At 43.8% G+C, this 17654-nt stretch overlaps 2 protein-coding genes across 2 annotated transcripts; both read left to right on the plus strand.

Moving 5' to 3' along the window:
• The first annotated feature begins 2097 nt into the window (after positions 1-2097).
• Positions 2098-6248, plus strand: LOC106606435 (myeloid-associated differentiation marker-like protein 2). Its single transcript, XM_014202635.3, has one exon. It carries the CDS (start codon positions 2525-2527, stop codon positions 3446-3448), a length of 924 nt encoding a protein of 307 aa, XP_014058110.3. The 5' UTR covers positions 2098-2524; the 3' UTR covers positions 3449-6248.
• A 719-nt stretch (positions 6249-6967) lies between these two features.
• On the plus strand, positions 6968-15785 carry pycr1a (pyrroline-5-carboxylate reductase 1a). The gene is made up of 8 exons (XM_014202636.3): positions 6968-7094; positions 7450-7532; positions 8437-8507; positions 8758-8937; positions 12829-13050; positions 13633-13725; positions 14372-14535; positions 15331-15785. The coding sequence occupies exons 2-8, from the start codon at positions 7466-7468 to the stop codon at positions 15494-15496; spliced, it is 963 nt and encodes a 320-aa protein (XP_014058111.1). The 5' UTR covers positions 6968-7094; positions 7450-7465; the 3' UTR covers positions 15497-15785.
• The last annotated feature ends 1869 nt before the right edge of the window (positions 15786-17654 follow it).

Raw genomic sequence — 17654 nt, forward strand, 5'->3', positions numbered from 1 at the left:
TTTGTTATGTAAATCATATTTATAAGTGCTATATTCACAGAGAAGTGATTCTTTGTAAATTGTAAATATATTGATGTTTTTTTCTCTTTGTGTTGATTGCATGTCTTTGTATCAGACTTTAAAGAAAGGACACAATACAATTATTTCAAAAGAAACGTTTTCTTGTTGTCATTTTGATGTCTTTGCCATTCTGCCTCAATCTACAGTACCAATAGTGGACTCCTTGACTCACACAGTACACGCACATATGTATTAGGGTAGAAACTGATAGTGTAGATAGCGTCTATTTTGAAGAAGGTTTTATTTTCCCTACCTACCTTATTTTAAATGCACTTCTACATAGCTCTGGCTAAGTGTCTGATAAATGATTAAAATGTAGAAACTCAACATCTTAGCAGGCTTTTATTTTCAAATGAATTTCAATTAGTTACTATACCTTGATTTTCACATCAAACTCAATCTCGAAACTCGACTCAAAATCTTTTGAATATTAGCCTGCTTCAGTGTTTCCCCAAACTGGTAATTAGTTAAAACCTCCATTTTACACACATACAGCTCAATGCTGGTAGCTACTAGTATCTCATGTATAATCATCCCTAGGACCTGTATATAACTGCTGGCCCAAATGGCTGTCTTGGGCTCTTTCCCCTGTCATTACGTTGGGGATAAATGCCAGGCAGTCTCCCGGTGAGAGACAGAGCATGATAGAGAGAGATAGAAAAAGAGAGAGATACAAAGAGAGAGAGAGAAAGAGAAAGAGAAAGAGAGAGAATGAGAATGAGAAAGAGAGAGAATGAGAATGAGAAAGAGAGAGAGAGAGAGTCTGACTCTAAGTAAGTTCCCTCTGTCCCAGAAACACGACTCCCCACGCTGGTGCCTGACGGGGGCGGACCTGGACATGTGGGCTCCCACCCCATTCCTCTGTGGAATATAGTCCCCTATTTATAGACCCGGCCTGGCCCATAACCCTGGGCTGGGCAGAGCAGTCATTTAAATAACTTTCCCTGGCAGCCTATGGGGCACATACTGTCATATAGGAGAGAGAGGGTGTGTGTGTGTGTGTATTTGAGAGACAGAGAACACATCAGGAGAGAGAGGGTGAGAGGCAGTGGGAGAGAGAGAGAGAGAGGGAGGGAGAGAGAGAAATAGCGTGTGAGAGAGAGACACGGAAGAAGAGAGGGAGAAAGAGGGACACGAGACAGAGATCAGACAGTGAGGAGGACTTTTCCAGAGAGCTGGAAGGATTACAAGGACAGAGCTGATCAGTGTTGGACCTTGACAAGCCTAGTACAGCTGCCTGCATGGGACACAGGACTACAACCAGAACAACAACCTAACCCCCCCGTTCTATAGTGGGTTATTATTGGAGCACTCCTCCATGTTCATGTAACTGTACTGCGTTTGGATGAGCCTGTTGATGGATTGTTGGTCTCTGGATCTCTGGAGTGACGTGTTGGGAGCGAGGAGCTTGTTGCTCTTCCATAACCTGAAGGAGAAGTGAACGACAAGACCCTTTGTGACTGAGTTGGACTTCTCAGTTAAAACACAAGGGTAATGTTATATCTGGCCACCGTCAATCTCAATCTGTGACTTTATCTCAATATGTGTTTATTGATACAAGCATCTGTAAGAAACTAGACAGATCACTTGGGTCAACATTAAATTATTACCGTTAGAGAAGCAAAGAAGTTACACGATTTGATGTTATTTGAGAATCCAAAATTGCTAAACTGTTGACAGGGAAGATGAAATCAGCACTGCTCAAGGCTCTGACTGCGTTGTAAGTTGAACACCATTGTGGCCGACTGTAACCTGATCTCCAACACACTGCAGTAATTACAAGGTGCATGCAGGGAAACATAGAGAGAGATTTGTAATTAGACTTGTCTATAAAAAGAGCCAGGCAAAGGGCGAGGTCCCCACACAGAGAGAGAGAAAGGCGGAGAGTCAGGCCAAAGACACCCAGCTTGAAGGGAGGGAGGGGGGCTGTCTGGAGGCATAGGAAGGAGGCTGCCTGGAGGCATAGGAAGGAGGCCAACTGGAGGCATGGGGAGGCGCCGGGCAAGGGGAGGCCCGGGGCGGAGGAGGCGCCTGGAGGCATAGGAAGGAGGCCAACTGGAGGCATAGGAAGGAGGCCAACTGGAGGCATAGGAAGGAGGCCGCCTGGAGGCATAGGAAAGAGGCTGCCTGGAGGCATAGGAAGGAGGCCAACTGGAGGCATAGGAAGGAGGCTGCCTGGAGGCATAGGAAGGAGGCTGCCTGGAGGCATAGGAAGGAGGCTGCCTGGAGGGATAGGAAGGAGGCCAACTGGAGGCATAGGAAGGAGGCCAACTGGAGGCATAGGAAGGAGGCTGCCTGGGGGCAAAGGAAAGAGGCTGCCTGAGGGCATTGTTGAGTGTAAGTGACACCCAGACCCAGACAGCAACGACACCTAACCTGAAGGGAAGGAGGCTGCCTGGAGTCATCATTGGGAAGAAGAGACACCCAGACAGCTTTTGGCAATTAGGGGACAGGAGGTGTGACCATGGACCCCCAAGGCGGACACTACCTGAACAAGGCGGCGGTGCTGTCTCCTCTAGGAGCGGCCCGTATGGTCCAGCTCCTCCTGGGCTGCACCATCATAGCCCTGGTGGCCCACAGCGCCGGATACAACCACGCCTATGGTATCTACTGCATGTTTGTGTGGTGCTTCTGCTTCGCCATGACCCTGCTGGTGTTCACCATGGATGTGACACGCCTCCCCTGCTGCATGCCCATTTCCTGGGACAACCTCACCGTGGCGTTCGCCATGCTCGCCACACTCATGTATGTCGCCGCCTCCGTCGTCTACCCCGTCTACTTCCTGCGCTCTCAGTGCTCCAAGTCCGACGGGGGCTGCGAGGTGCGCAACTACCGCATCGCTGTCACCGTGTGCTCCAGTTTCTGCTGCTTCGCCTACGCGGCTGAGGTGTTCCTGACCCGGGCCAAACCCGGCCGTGTGGTGGGCTACATGGCCACCATGTCAGGCCTGCTCAAGGTGGTCCAGGCCTTTGTGGCCTGCATTATATTCGGGGCCCTGGCCAACGGCAGCGAGTACAACCGCCACATCCCCACTCATTACTGCGTGGTGGTCTACAGCCTGTGCTTCTCCATCACCGTGGTCGTGATCGCTGTGACCGTGTCGGGAAAAGCCTCGGCTCTGCCCCTGCGTTTCCCCTTCGACCGCTTCGTGATCATCTACACGTTCCTGGCGACGCTGCTGTACCTGAGCGCCGCCCTGGTGTGGCCCATCTTTAGCTTCGACAGGAAGTATGGCACGCCGGGTCGCCCCGACGGCTGTCCCTGGGAGAACTGTCCCTGGGACAGCAAGCTGGTGGTGGCGGTGTTCACCCATGTCAACATGGTGCTGTACTTCAGTGACCTAATCTACTCCCAGAGGATCCGCTTTGTCTCCCACTCCGCTGCCTGAGGACCCCTCCACCCTCCTCACTTCACTCTGCTGCCTGAGGACCCCTCCACCCTCCTCACTCCACTCTGCTGCCTGAGGACCCCTCCACCCTCCTCACTCCACTCTGCTGCCTGAGGACCCCTCGACCCTCCTCACTCCACTCTGCTGCCTGAGGACCGCTCCACCCTCCTCACTCCACTCTGATGCCTGAGGACCCCTCCTCACTCCTGGGGACCCCTCTACCCTCCTCACTCCTGGGGTGAATCTCAAAAGTCTTTCCTCGGTTCCTCATTGGACATGGCGTACGAGGTAAGGGAGGAGAGCATTGGAGAAGACAAGAGGAGATACGATATTTGAATGGACTTCTGCCTCGCTCTGACATTGTGAGGAGGCGTGGAGAGGGGATACGAGGAGTAGAGGCTATAGACTTTTGAGTTGCACCCCTGGCCCTCAGAGACAGACAGAGACCACACTGGAAATGACACACAGCATCTCCACTCAAGAACCTCTGAATGCCCCATGCCTACTACAGATTGCATATCGCCTCAATGATGTTATGGCTTTGTGCCTTGTTGTGTCTTTCTTAACATCAGTGTTGTGTCTTTCTTAACATCAGTGCTGTCTTTCTTAACATCAGTGTTGTTAACATCAGTGCTGTGCCTTTCTTAACATCAGTGTTATGTCTTTCGTAACATCAGTGTTATGTCTTTCCTAACATCAGTGTTGTGTCTTTCTTAACATCAGTGCTGTGTCTTTCTTAACATCAGTGCTGTGTCTTTCTTAACATCAGTGTTGTGTCTTTCTTAACATCAGTGTTGTGTCTTTCGTAACATCAGTGTTATGTCTTTCTTAACATTAGTGCTGTGTCTTTCTTAACATCAGTGCTGTGCCTTTCTTAACATCAGTGTTGTGTCTTTCTTAACATCAGTGCTGTGCCTTTAACATCAGTGTTATGTCTTTCGTAACATCAGTGTTGTCTTAACATTAGGGTTATGTCTTTCCTAACATCAGTGTTGTGTCTTTCTTAACATCAGTGCTATCTTTCTTAACATCAGTGTTGTGTCTTTCTTAACATCAGTGTTATGTCTTTCGTAACATCAGTGTTATGTCTTTCCTAACATCAGTGTTGTGTCTTTCTTAACATCAGTGCTGTGTCTTTCTTAACATCAGTGCTGTGTCTTTCTTAACATCAGTGTTGTGTCTTTCGTAACATCAGTGTTATGTCTTTCTTAACATTAGTGCTGTGTCTTTCTTAACATCAGTGCTGTGCCTTTCTTAACATCAGTGTTGTGTCTTTCTTAACATCAGTGCTGTGCCTTTAACATCAGTGTTATGTCTTTCGTAACATCAGTGTTGTCTTAACATTAGGGTTATGTCTTTCCTAACATCAGTGTTGTGTCTTTCTTAACATCAGTGCTATCTTTCTTAACATCAGTGTTGTGTCTTTCTTAACATCAGTGTTATGTCTTTCTTAACATCAGTGTTGTTAACATCAGTGTTACGTCTTTCTTAACATCAGTGTTGTGTCTTTCTTAACATCAGTGCTGTGCCTTTCTTAACATCAGTGTTGTGTCTTTCTTAACATCAGTGTTGTGTCTTTCTTAACATCAGTGTTGTGTCTTTCTTAACATCAGTGATGTGTCTTTCTTAACATCAGTGCTGTCTTTCTTAACATCAGTGTTGTGTCTTTCTTAACATCAGTGTTGTTAATATCAGTGTTACGTCTTTCTTAACATCAGTGTTGTCTTTCTTAACATTAGTGTTGTGTCTTTCTTAACATCAGTGTTGTTAACATCAGTGTTACGTCTTTCTTAACATCAGTGTTATGTCTTAACATTATTATCAGTAGTATCAGTATTATAATCTCTAAGAGAAACCTGAGACAAGGGCCAGTACTGTTGTAGGCACTCTGTCTTATGGTGCAGTACATTGGTTTAATTCAGAGCTTTGAACATGTTGGGCAACATTTTCGTAGTGCAAAAGCGATGTGCTAAACACAAAAGAAATCTGTAAACCTCATAATCTGGCAGTGTGATTTAAACTGAAACTTTTCCTCTACAATCTGCGTTATAAAGAAGCTATTATTTATAAGGTTTAGTAAACTGAGCAATCGATAAAATGTAGTCGCCTACTAATAATGCACATTGTTGAAAAACATTTTCAAGATTATAACGAGGTTCATGGTCATTTTTGTACTTTGCTTTTGTACTATGAACATGTCGCCCATTATGTATTGAAGGATGTCATAAATCATCATTGGGTTGTTTTCATGTCTTGAAATAGTCTGTTTTATTTATTGTGTTTCAAGAAACTTTTATCTTAACTAAGATGTTTTTTCTAATAATGACAATAATGTATAAAAAATGTAATGTGTAGTGTGTTGAATTGGCTTTCCATCATTGAGTACTTTTGGTGTTTATACTAACACCCAACTGCATGTTTCAACTTCAACTCTTGTTTTAGTCTAAGTTCAGTCAGTGTGTAGATTAATTTTGAGCTGAATGTTCAGTGTATCAACTGTCAATACGAAATTGGTAATATACAGTATGTGTGAGTGTGTGCATGAGTGTGAGTGTGAGTGTGTGTGTGTGTGTGTGTGTGTGTGTGTGTGTGTGTAAGGGGGGGTTATGGAATTGACTGCATAGGTACAGCTACCACTTTTTGATATGTGATGTCTGCACTGCAAAACATCCCTGAACACTGTATTGTAATGAAAACCATGCGATGTACTCAATGATATAAACCGATAGAAAAGTTCTGAAACTTGTGAATATTCAGAATGTCATTAAAATGAACAGATTGTTTGGTCTGTGCGCCTGTTCATCTCTCTCCCCTTGTCTCTCCCTTCATGAATAGTAGGCTGCAGACTAGCTAGTAATAGGCATGAACATTACTGATGCATCTAGTTAATCAGATATATCAGGTTTTGTTTCCGACACAAAATGCTGCTCTGTAAGAGGATCTTACATTTTTATAGCATTATAGCCTGTGATGTATGGACTGGTTTACTGGACTAAAATGCCCTTTAAATGAAGAATGGACTAGGATTAATGGGGGCAAAGAAACAATGATGGCTCTGTTCAAACTGTTCTGTCCTCATTTGTCCTCAACTGACACACAAAACAAAGCTGGTACTAGGCTACCGTTTAAATGGTGAAAACACCGTCTCAACATTATAATTCCCTAACGTACGAGTGAATTATAATAGGCCTCTGCCTTTTAGGATTAGTGTCCTGAAATAGAGAAGCAAAGACCTTGATAGTACATGTTATCACTAACAAATCGAAGTGTTAAGGCAGTAAATAAAAGAACAGCGCTTTTATACTGTAATAATGAATGCTCTTCCGGATTCAGCCACTAGAAGGGCATGATCTAGAACGTAACCTGGAGGTTTCTTCTCCACGCCCACTCTACTTCCAAGGCTGATGCAACTTGTTGTACACAGTTTACAGAACCCACCCATAACCGCGCAATAAATGAATGCTGCCACCGTTATTGGTTAGACGTTTAGCGACTCTCTCAGTCTATTGGTCACTTTGCATGTCATTATCATAGTCGGTTTTTGGGGTGGAAGACATGTTAACGCGGTTACAACTGTAACTCTGGTGACCATATGTTTGGCGGCAACATTGGAAAAGGAAGCAATTTATACATCGTCTCAACATCCGTAAGTTTGATTCGTCTGTCAAATGTTTAGGCTAACGTTACTTCGTTGCAGGCAGCTGTCGCCATTGCTTCAACTGTGTCATAACTGCATGTGTTGTGATTCCATTAGTTATCAGGAAGTAACTACGGTTTACTGTAAATGGTACATACTCTTTGTTGTTTACCCAAGGCGGGTGGACAGGTTATGTGAATGGCATATACCTGTGTGTCTCTTGATATTACCAGTGTCCTTTGCCTTCTACACCTGCATTGCTTTCTGTTTGGGGTTTTAGGCTGGCTTTCTGTACAACACTTTGAGATATCAGCTGATGTAAGAAGGGCTTTATAAATCAACTTGATTTGATTTGCCTTCACAGCAACAGAAACTTCAGAATGAGCGTGGGGTTCATCGGAGCGGGTCAGTTGGCCCATGCCTTGGTGAAGGGATTCAGCGCTGCAGGTAACCATCTAAGCATTGCTTTTAGTACCTGGCAGATCCGATCCACTTGCTTACAGCTGCACTAAGGTCGGACAGCATTCATGTATATATTAAGACACTGCAGAGCTGGAGCGAGATATGGCTCAGAAAACATACCTCAATCCAGAAACGAGTTTTTACTCTGAATGTTCCTATGACCAGTCGTTCAACCTTCTCTGTGTAACCGTTGGGATAACAGGACAGTTCGGAGGACAGCGCATTTCTCATCTCTGGATTGAGGTACTAGCTCACGCTGGCTCCACGGTGTCTTAATATACACAGGAATGCTGTCCGACCCTATTAAGGCTGTACGCAAGAGGGTCAGGTCTGCTGGCTATGCTTTGAGGAGCCTGAGCCATTCTATATTGTCATATATGAAGTTTGAACCTCTGAATTAATGTATAGTGATTTCATGATTGAAATGTATTCTGTGTTAACCACTTCAGTGCCCTGCTGAAAAAACAGCATAGACCAGCTGGTCTGGTGCTGGTCACGCTGGTCTGACTGGCATGGTCTAGCTGGTTATGCTGGTTTACCAGCATGGTCTAGAGATGGTTTTGCTGGTGACCAGCCTTCGCTGTGTTTTGGACACTGGTGACCAGCCTTCGCTGTGTTTTGGACACTGGTGACCAAGCTGGGCCACCATGGTCTTGGTCAAGCTGGTCTGACCACACCGATCCAAGGTTATTATAGTTTGTTCATTTTCAGGCCTGATTTGCAAGTTTTTGTTTTAGTTATTTACAAATATTTCATTTTTACATTATACCAGTGTCCAGAACACGGCAAATGCTGGTCACCAGTAAAAACACAGTCACGGCTGGCCACCAGTGTCCAAAACACAGCCAACAGGGTATTCCGGTTGATTTTCCCCCTCCCATCCCTGCAGGTGTCATTGCCACCCAGAGGATTACAGCCAGCTCCCCAGACACAGATCTTCCCACAGTGTCTGGACTGCGGGTGAGTAGAATGGATCAGTCATTGGGGTGCGCTGGATGTTTGTGGGAATAAGTTTCCTCAGTTACAGCATATCTATAACCATCTCACATCAGCTACACTCAAATGAAATCCCACACACACAAGCGAGATACATAGAGAAAGAAAGACAGAGCGAGAGAAAGGCACAGAATAATTCATTTCAATTATATTTTAGAAATGCTATCATACTGAGGGGTAACAATCAACACAATGGCTGTGCTCTTCTACACAGAAAATGGGTGTCAATCTCACAACCAGCAACAAGGAGGTGGTGAACAAGAGTGACGTTCTGTTTCTGGCTGTCAAACCACACATCATCCCCTTCGTGTTGGATGAGATCGGACCGGACATTGAGGACCGCCACCTCATTGTGTCCTGTGCAGCTGGTGTCACCATCAGCTCCATTGAGAAGGTCAGTTTGGAGTCCAGTGAAAGTAGACTTTAGCTAGAGCTTTCTCTCTCTACTGATTTACAGATCTTTAGAAATGTTTTGCAACAGAAAACGGAAGTGACAAAAATAGATTCATACTGTGAAATCCAATTAAAGTTGACTTTAGGTAGTGTTTTGTCTCTTGCTTTCTTTCTCCTCAGTACTGAACTACGGATCTGGGTCGTGTTCATTAGCGAACAGAACATTTTGTAACAGAACTGAAATGTATATTTCTTATTGAACAAGTATCTCACTGGTTTTCTTACAATTGGTGCCTATTGAACAAGCCCCTGATATGATTGGATAGGTGAAAGCATTAAGGTGGAATCCTGCTTTGAAATAACTTGTTCCATCCTGTCAGATCAATGAAGCTACAGCCCTCTGTTATAGCCTAACCTGAGGCTTCCAGTTCCAGAATCTACATTACATTTCCTTGATTCCTCGCGTCCTCTCTCATCGTCCTCAAAACCCATTGGATGAGGTCAGAAGTCCCTCTCCTCTCCCTGGGAGAATCTCAATTGAAGGAGGTGAGAGGACGCAAGAAATCAATGAAATACCATTGAGATTCTCTCCCTGCCCCCTCAGTCACTACCGTGCTCTGGTCTCACATAGCCCTAGGACATAGCAACTTCCAGCTGCTACAACATGAATCGTCCTTCCATTCTGTTCCGCTGAAATTACCTCAGCCCTCTGTCCTGATACTGGGAAAGCTGCCACACACTGCAATCTGATGAACAGTCATGCTCTCTCACAAGAGACTGACAAATAGAGAATCAGGATAGATTCATACTGTGATATTTGAGAGAACCAGACCACAAAACAGCAAAATCAAGTTTTTTGTAATGCTGGAAAGGTCTTGGTTCAAACCATTGCACAATAAAACTGGGGAAGAATTCAACTGTTTGTGGGAATCATATCTTTCTATATTGTCTTTTACTTTTGTACGCTGCACCTGCAAGTTACTGGATGTGCCTAATACACTACTTCTAAACTAAAATCTATCTTCCATACCGTAGTTCCGTTGCTCAGTGGTATTTGTCGTTAACTTAAAACCTGTTGGGGCTAGGGGGCAGTATTTGCACGGCCGGATAAAAAAACGTACCCGATTTTAAACTGGTTACTACTCTTGCCCAGAAACGAGAATATGCATATAATTAGTAGATTTGGATAGAAAACACTAAAAAAATTTAAACTGTTTGAATGGTGTCTGTGAGTATAGCAGAACTCATATGGCAGGCCAAAACCTGAGAAGATTCCATACAGGAAGTGCCCTGTCTGACAATTTGTTCTCCTTCTGTAGCATCTCTATCAAAAATACAGCATCTCTGCTGTAATGTGACATTTTCTAAGGCTTCCATTGGCTCTCAGAAGGCACCAGAAAGTGGAATGACGTCTCTCCAGTCTCTGGGCGAAAAACAGCAGGAGATTTTGTGAGTGGTCAGGCTGAGAACGGTGACACTGGAGATGAGCGTTCATGTGAATTCTCCATGTTTTTCTTTCTCTCTTTGAACGAATACAACGTCACCCGGTTGGAATATTATCACTATTTTACGAGAAAAATCGCATAAAAATTGATTTTAAACAGCGTTTGACATGCTTCGAAGTACGGTAATGGAATATTTTGATTTTTTTTGTCACGAAATGCGCTCGCGCGTCACCCTTCGTACAGTTACCTGAAAGCATGAACAAAACGGAGCTATTTGAATATAACTATGGATTATTTGGAACCAAAACAACATTTGTTGTTGAAGTTGAAGTAGAAGTCCTGGGAGTGCATTCTGACGAAGAACAGCAAAGGTAATCCAATTTTTCTTATAGTAAATCTGAGTTTGGTGAGGGCCAAACTTGGTGGGTGTCAAATTAGCTAGCCGTGATGGCCGGGCTATCTACTCAGAATACTGCAAAATGTGCTTTCGCCGAAAAGCTATTTTAAAATCTGACACCGCGATTGCATAAAGGAGTTCTGTATCTATAATTCTTAAAATAATTATGTATTTTGTGAACGTTAATCGTGAGTAATTAAGTAAATTCACCGGAAGTTTGCGGTGGGTATGCTAGTTCTGAACATCACATGCTAATGTAAAAAGCTGTTTTTTTATATAAATATGAACTTGATTGAACAAAACATGCATGTATTGTATAACATAATGTCCTAGGAGTGTCATCTGATGAAGATCATCAAAGGTTAGTGCTGCATTTAGCTGTGGTTTTGGTTTTTGTGACATATAGGCTTGCTTTGAAAATGGCTGTGTGATTATTTTTGGCAGGGTACTCTCCTGACATAATCTAATGTTTTGCTTTCGCTGTAAAGCCTTTTTGAAATCGAACAATGTGGTTAGATTAACGAGAGTCTTGTCTTTAAAATGGTGTAAAATAGTCATATGTTTGAGAAATTGAAGTTATAGCATTTATGAGGTATTTGTATTTCGCGCCACTGGCGCTGGCTGTTGACTTGGTGGGACGCTTGCCCAGGGAGGTTAACCCTTGTCTTAGTGACATTTACATTACATTTTAGTCCGTTAGCAGACGCTCTTATCCAGAGCAGTTTCCAGTCAGTGTGCGAGTAGTAGGTTAAAAACAACCGTAAGCTGTAATTCTGCAGTAGTAAGTTGACATTGAAAAGGTTTGGGTTACAAGTGGTCACGTGAAAAAGGCCAATAGCAAGGTGGCTGAAAAGGCATGGCTCAAAGGCAAATGATTCTTCTGAGTGTCAACATTATATAGTCATTCTGAATGCTGTGTACATGCATCATTATAGACGTTGGTTGATATGAACCTGATACAACTTTCAATTGAACATGGTAACAGTGAGACATCTGATACTTTCGGTACATAGAGAGAGATTCAGCAGTTTGAGACTGTTCAAGGTTGGATTGTCACGAGATGAGGCCTCTGAGAATTCTGTGTCCTGTGTAATCTGGGGCACAGAGAATGATGGAAAAACACTTGCCTACTTTTAGAGCATGTTGAAGTTGTGAGTCATTAGGCAGGTTATTTATGATATGATTGTAAGCAAAGATGAGTAAGGATGTACACTACATGTCCAAAAGTATGTGGGCACCTGCTCGTCGAACATCTCATTCCAAAATCATGAGTATTAATATGGAGTTGATTTCCCCCACAGATTTGTCCGTCAGACTGCCAGATGGTGAAGCGTGATGTATCACTCCAGAGAACACGTCTCCACTGCTCCAGAGTCCAATGGCGGCGAGCTTTAAACCACTCCAGTCGACGCTTGGCATTGCGCACGGTGATCTTAGGCTTGTGTGCGGCTGCTCGGCCATGGAAACCCATTTCATGAAGCGCCCGTCGAACAGTTCTTGTGCTGACGTTTCTTCCAGAGGCAGTTTGGAACTCGTTAGTGAGTGTTGCGACAGAGGACTTTTACACTCTACTCGCTTCAGCACTCGGTGGTCCCGTTCTATGAGCTTGTGTGGCCTACCACTTTGCGGCTGAGCCGTTGTTGCTCCTAGACATTTCCACTTCACAATAACAGCACTTACAGTTGACTGGGGCAACTCTAGGAGGGCAGAAATTTGACGAACTGACTTGTTGGAAAGGACTGACCTCTTCGGTACGCGCCATTCTACTGCCAATGTTACTCTATGGTGATTGCATGGCTGTGTGCTCGATTTTATACACCTGTCAGCAACGGGTGTGGCTGAAATAGCCAAATTCACTCATTTGAAGGGGTGTCCACATACAAGTATCTGGGTTGGCCCCCACACAACCACATATCCAAGTCATTGCAAGTAAAAAAAAAACGTATTCAAAAAGGAAGTTTCACTGCAGAGACCGTTTTCATGAAGCTTTTCCTCATGTTTCTATCAAGTAATCTTAACTTCTGTGTTATTCTCCCCCTGCCTTTTGCAGAAGCTGCTCCAGTACCGCCCGTTCCCCAAGGTGATGCGATGCATGACCAACACCCCGGTGGTGGTTCGGGAGGGAGCCACGGTCTACGCCACGGGTACCCACGCCGAGCTAGAGGACGGGAGGCTGCTGGAGCAGCTGATGGCCAGTGTGGGCTACTGCACGGAGGTGGAGGAGGACCTGATCGATGCCGTCACCGGACTCAGTGGCAGTGGACCCGCCTATGTGAGTGGTTACGTTATTGTAGTTTGTATTTTATCACAAAGGCTCTGACGGCCAAGAGGCCGACATGCTTGAATAAACTGTGGTTAAAAGTGATACAGTACGAGCAGGAGTAGTAGTGTGCAGGTTTCTCCTTTCTTTTTAGATACCACTTTATACCCACACACCTGCAACAAGATAACTCTGATGTGCTTTTTTTGAGTTGTGCTTTGCATGTCTGCCACTGTAACTGAGCTGGTTCAGTAAACCCTGCTTGTGGGCTGACTGACCTCTCCTGACTCCAGAAGACTAGCTCCCCAAGCTAATGCCTAGGCTAGCCCAGTGGGCTACAACCATACCTTTGGGTTGTAAAACAATTTTAGCTCATTATTTTCATGATCATCCATGCAAATAATGAATTATAAGAACTGGACCTTGCCTTGCCCCTAGGAGAACGCCTACTATGCAGCTTAAACTACTGGCTGGCTAGTCATTTCTGTTAAGTCTTCTCTATTGTATAATCTCCAGAGCCCATTTTGAACTGTGTTTTACACATGTGATGAGTGTGCATATGATAAGTGCATGTTCGTCTTTGTCTCCCTATAGGCATTTACAGCTGTGGAAGCGCTTGCTGACGGGGGAGTGAAAATGGGTCTGCCCAGGAGACTGGCTATACGGCTAGGAGCACAGGCCCTGCTGGTGAGAACATCATCTACATGCATTCTCTATGAACGTCTAGCCCAGAATTAGTCTTGGTACCAGTCTCTGAAACATTACACTCCTTGTACACCGTGTCATGTACCAAAGAGACTGGTCTTTCTTCAAATATGAACATTCTATCATTAATGAGCTTGAGGAGATCAGAGGATTTGATCCTGATTCGATAACTCCCACAGCTATCTTTGGCAAATGACACAGAGTACAATGAGGGGAATGTCAACGCTGAACAGAGACTAGCAATCAGGCAAGCCCTGAATATAATCTGTCAGAAATCTCTTTTCAGGACTGCTTGTGAAGGTTTTCTTTTTTTTATTATACATCAGATTTTGATCTGGAAACATTTTGTAAGAAATCTATTGCATCTGAGTGAAAATGTGGAGAATTCTTCTCTTAAGTTTGATGTCTTATAACCATGAGCCTTGCAAACGTTTGCTTGACTGTAGAGTGTGCCGTATTGAAGCAACCTTGGTATACCTAGCAACCTCGTCAATGGGTTCGGATCTCTTGGTGTAACGGTTAAGATGTGTTACTGTCGCTCACAGGGACCCGGGTTCCAGTTCCCCGGTCGAGGCTACGCCCAAATTCACCACAGTATGTTCATGTCTCTATTTTGTCTTTCCCATAGGGAGCAGCCAAAATGCTGTTGGACTCGGAGCAGCACCCTGGCCAGCTGAAGGACAACGTTTGCTCCCCAGGGGGCGCCACCATTCACGCCCTGCACGTCATGGAGAGTGGGGGCTTCCGCTCCCTGCTCATCAACGCTGTAGAGGCCTCCTGCATTAGGACCAGGTAGGCTGGGCACCACTTTACAGAGGGACAGTTTCCTGGACTAAAAAGCACTTCCAATGGAAAATCTCCATAGAAAATGCTTTTTAGTCAAGGACTAGGCTATGTCTGTGTCCTGGAAATCAAACCGGAAGGTGCAGATAGAAATCTGTGTGGCAGAGAAGACATGATCCCCTGTCGTGAAGAATAAAGAACTATGTCAAGTCCGTGTTACATTTCTATCTGCAACATTCAATATGTTGGATCTTTGTGGATAAGCCCTGGCTGGTGGTATGGTGAGGCCAGTAGGTCTCTGGACATAGCATTTAACAAAATATGGCTTTTTGATATAACCACATAATGCTGATGTAGCACTGATGGCAGTTACACTATGGGTCGAGTTTCCCGAACCCAGATTCAACCAACCTACAAGCACTTTTATTGGAGATTCTCCATTGAGTGTGCTTTTAGTCCAGGACTGATCTAAATCTGGGTTCAGGAAATCAGACCTATATGTTTTGTGTAAAAATAATAATAATTTAAATGTTTGTGTTTAATGTCTGTGTCATAGTGCTCTGTTGTATGGCTGGATGCTATTGTTTAGACAGCAGAGGGTGCTAGATGCATATGTCTGAACTTTTTCTAACTAACAGATAGTAGACACACTCCATGAGCGAAGTCCCATCTCTTTTAAATAATGTGGCTCAAACGGGAGTGTCAGTGTGTGAATATTTGACTTGAGGTCCCTTGAGATAACAGCCTCTGTTAAGAGTAAAAGGTAATGTACATTTATTTTCTTTCTTTGTTTCTTTCAATCAGGGAGCTCCAGTTCTTGGCTGACCAGGAGAAGATCTCTCCTGCGGCCATCAAGAAGACTACGCTGGACAAGGTTCTGCAGCAGCCAGGGGTGGGAAAAGGGGTGGGCGTCCGGACGGGATCTGGGATCAGCCTGTTCAGCAGCAGCAACCCCAGGCATAAGAAGTAATTGAACTGAGTGGCTCTGATCACAGAACAGTGGTGTATTCATTAGTGCATTGCAGACCATATCAAAACATTTTGCAGCAAAAACAAGTTTCTTAGTGGACAAGTTCCTCCCTGTTTCGGTCTGTTTGCTTCCTAGTGATACGCCCCAGGTAGAGACCCTCAAAAGAATGAAACACTGCTGAACATATTATTTCAACCCTAAAAAATGTGTTATGGTTATAGCCTGAGGATAAACTTAGAGCAGCAATAGAGGATATAGGGTGAAGGGACACTTCTCCTGTTCTCCTTCCATATTCACTGACTAGAAACATCTGGACAGGTAAAAGCAAGTTCCTAATAGGCATTATGGCTTTCACCTGTCCAGTGTTGTCATATCAGTGCAGATGAAGGAGAAAAGAGGTAGGAGGTGACCGGGGGAAGAAGACGACACTAGACAATTATGATGAACCAACATGGTGATGAGCAACAGGTCACAATTCCTTTACATTTTAGCCATTTAGCAGACGCTCTCATCCAGAGCGACTTACAGGAGCAATTATGGTCAAGTGCCTTGCTCAAGGGCACGTGAACAGATTTTTCACCTAGTCAGCTCGGGACTCGAACCAGGTATCTATCGGTTACTGTCCGAACGTACTTAACCTCTAGGTTATCTGCCGCCCACTCCCTTTCAGTAGAAACACAGAGGCCGATGTGGAGTTGGATGTTTTATGTGCTTAGCTATCTATAGCTTCTGTTTCATAGAATGTGTGCCTATATGTTTCGTTAGACAGATTGTTAGGTCATACATTATGTACAGTCTTACTGGAACTATTTTGGTCTGTCTTGCTAAACAGCAAAGGCCCCTGTTTTCTATTGTTGTTTATCTCTTCATTTTCTGGCTATTTTCTTTGCTTGATTGAGAGATTATATTACAGCTATAGTACGTTAATTTTTGCCTGACTGAGGGAAAACGTTGTTTTTCAGTTTGTAGAAGGAGCAACACTGTTTAGACACACAAGGAAACCACAACAAAATGGAAATTCTATTGAACCTTTCTTTATCCAGGTTTGTCTTGTTGATGTATATCTTCTTTAAAATAGACTTGTTCAAGATGGTAGCAGTCATTAATGTTACAAAAGTTACACACATATAGATATATCTATCTATACTGAACAAAAATATAAATGGAACATGCAACAATTTCAAAGATTTTACAGTTAGTTCATATGAGGAAATCAGTAAATTAAAATAAATTAATTAGGCCCTAGTCTATGGATTTTAAATGACTGGGAATACAGATATGCATCTGTTTGACAAAGATACCTTAATAAAAATGGGCCTCACAATGGGCCTCAGGATCTCATGGTATTTTTGTTTGTTCAAATTGCCATCGATAAAATGCAATTGTGTTTGTTGTTCGTAGCTTATGCCTAGCCATACCATAACCAGGGTCGCCACCATGGGGCACTGTTCACAATGATGACATCAGCAAACCACTCGCCCACACAACGCCATACACATGGTCTGCAGTTGTGAGGCAGGTTGGATGTACTGCCAAATTCTCTAAAACGACAGTAGAGAAATTACCATTAAATTCTCTGGCAACAGCTCTGGTGCAGATTCCTGCAGTCAGCATGCCAATTTGCAGCTCTCTCAAACTTGAAACATCTGTGGCATTGTGTTGTGTGACAACTGTACATTTTAGTGGCCTTTTGTCCCCAGCACAAGGTGCACCTGTATAATGATCATGCTGTTTAATCAGCTTCTTGATGTATCACACCTGTCAGGTGGAGGAATTATCTTGGCAAAGGAGAAATGCTCACTAACAGGGATGTAAACAAATGTTTGCACAACATTTGTGAGAATGAAGCTTTTTTTGTGCATATGGACATTTCTGGGATTTTTTTTTTTTTCAGCTCATGAAACACTTTACATGTTGTTTTTATATTTTTGTTCAGTGTAGATAAATCTCCTTTGCAAGATAGACTTGTTACACACAAACTTGCTACACACAAACAAATCTCCTTTGTGTTAGAGACTTGGTCAAGATGGTAGCAATCATTGTTACACAGTAGGTAGACTACAGTATTTTACATAAGACATTTTACGTTCAGCCCTTTTACATATTTCAGTGGAATATCACTGTTACAAGGTGGAAGTGGTACTATTAGGCCAATACA

This window comes from Salmo salar, chromosome 06 (genome assembly GCF_965601325.2).
Source record: "Salmo salar chromosome 06, fSalSal1, whole genome shotgun sequence".
Lineage (NCBI taxonomy): Eukaryota > Metazoa > Chordata > Actinopteri > Salmoniformes > Salmonidae > Salmo > Salmo salar.

What these genes read in the sequence shown, in the direction of transcription:
- LOC106606435 (XM_014202635.3), top strand. Translation starts at nt 2,525, where the DNA reads ATGGACCCCCAAGGCGGACACTACCTGAACAAGGCGGCGGTGCTGTCT.
- pycr1a (XM_014202636.3), top strand. Translation starts at nt 7,466, where the DNA reads ATGAGCGTGGGGTTCATCGGAGCGGGTCAGTTGGCCCATGCCTTGGTG. An exon ending in CCACAGTGTCTGGACTGCGG is followed by an intron (nt 8,508 to 8,757) that starts GTGAGTAGAATG and finishes TCTTCTACACAG; the next exon opens with AAAATGGGTGTCAATCTCAC. An exon ending in TAGGAGCACAGGCCCTGCTG is followed by an intron (nt 13,726 to 14,371) that starts GTGAGAACATCA and finishes TCTTTCCCATAG; the next exon opens with GGAGCAGCCAAAATGCTGTT.